This window comes from Buceros rhinoceros, unplaced genomic scaffold, assembly GCF_000710305.1.
Source record: "Buceros rhinoceros silvestris isolate BGI_N320 unplaced genomic scaffold, ASM71030v1 scaffold14460, whole genome shotgun sequence".
Taxonomy (NCBI): Eukaryota; Metazoa; Chordata; class Aves; order Bucerotiformes; family Bucerotidae; genus Buceros; species Buceros rhinoceros.
The window spans coordinates 3,806-4,959 of NW_010391413.1; the positions used below are offsets into that span (position 1 = coordinate 3,806).

At 52.6% G+C, this 1,154-nt stretch overlaps 1 protein-coding gene across 1 annotated transcript in view; it reads left to right on the forward strand.

The window, feature by feature from the left end:
* The window catches only part of LOC104498319 (galanin receptor type 3-like), a 2,186-nt gene extending 1,276 nt beyond the window's left edge, over positions 1–910 (forward strand). The window contains exon 2 of the mRNA XM_010141679.1: positions 29–910. Within this exon, the coding sequence (XP_010139981.1) occupies positions 29–910 (882 nt within the window). The remainder of the gene's footprint in view (positions 1–28) is intronic.
* The last annotated feature ends 244 nt before the right edge of the window (positions 911–1,154 follow it).

Consider the following 1,154-nt stretch of genomic DNA (forward strand, 5'->3'; position numbering starts at 1 on the left):
CCTTTCTTCCCTTCCCCTACCCACCGGTTCCCTGGCCTTTCGTTATCCACTGAAGTCCCGAGATCTCCGCACCTCCAGAAACGCGGGAGTGGCTGTTGTAGCAATCTGGTCACTGTCGTTGCTCTTCGCGGGGCCTTACCTCAGTTACTACCAGATTGTCCATTACCATGGGATACCCATCTGCATCCCTATCTGGGACGACCAGCGCCGAAAGATTCTGGACATCCTCACATTTGTCTTTGGATACCTCCTGCCCGTGACCGTGGTAAGCCTGGCATACGCCAGGACCATCAAGTTCCTGTGGACCTCTGTAGACCCCACAGAAAGAATCTCAGAGTCCCGGAAGGCCAAGTGTAAGGTCACCAAGATGATTGTGGCTGTGGCCATCCTGTTCTGTCTCTGCTGGTTGCCCCATCACCTGGTCATCCTGTGCTTCTGGTTTGGCCACTTCCCCTTCAACCGAGCCACTTATGCTTGCCGCCTGGCTTCCCACTGCCTTTCGTACGCCAACTCCTGCCTCAACCCTATTGTCTATGCCCTTATCTCCAAGCATTTCCGCAAGCATTTCAAGCAAGTCTTCACCTGTCTCTTCTTCCAGAACAGGACCAGGAAGAAGAAGAGTGTTGCAAAAAAGGTCCGTGTGGGCAATGTGGGCAAGGGTTTCACCAACAGGACCAGAAGTTTCTATGGAGTCAACACTGAGGTGACCCAAATCCCGAAGGAGAACACCAGGAAGAGGGACTCTGAAGGTGCCAGTCACGCCAGAGCATGGACTCACCCTCTACAAGATGCCATGGTCTCTGTTCAGAAGGACCTGCTAGAAGAGGAATGTTTGGCAACAGCTGGCCACCCCCTAGCCATGACTCCGCCAAGAGGAACTCGGGAGTTTTTGGCTCTTCACTACAGATGAACAGAGAAGAAACTTGTTTTCCAGCCAGTGAGTAGTCACTCTGTTCCCAAATAGGTGAAATAATGTGGGGCAGAGGGGAATGGATCCATGAGAGCCACTGAAAGGTCCTGTGGCAATGGTTAACCCATTGTCCCCACCCCACTCACCGGCTCACAGCATTCATGTAGGACTGGCACAATCTGCCTGTACAGATGCAGAATGGAGGGATGTGTTAATGTGATGCCAAGTGATCTTGGGTGGCATT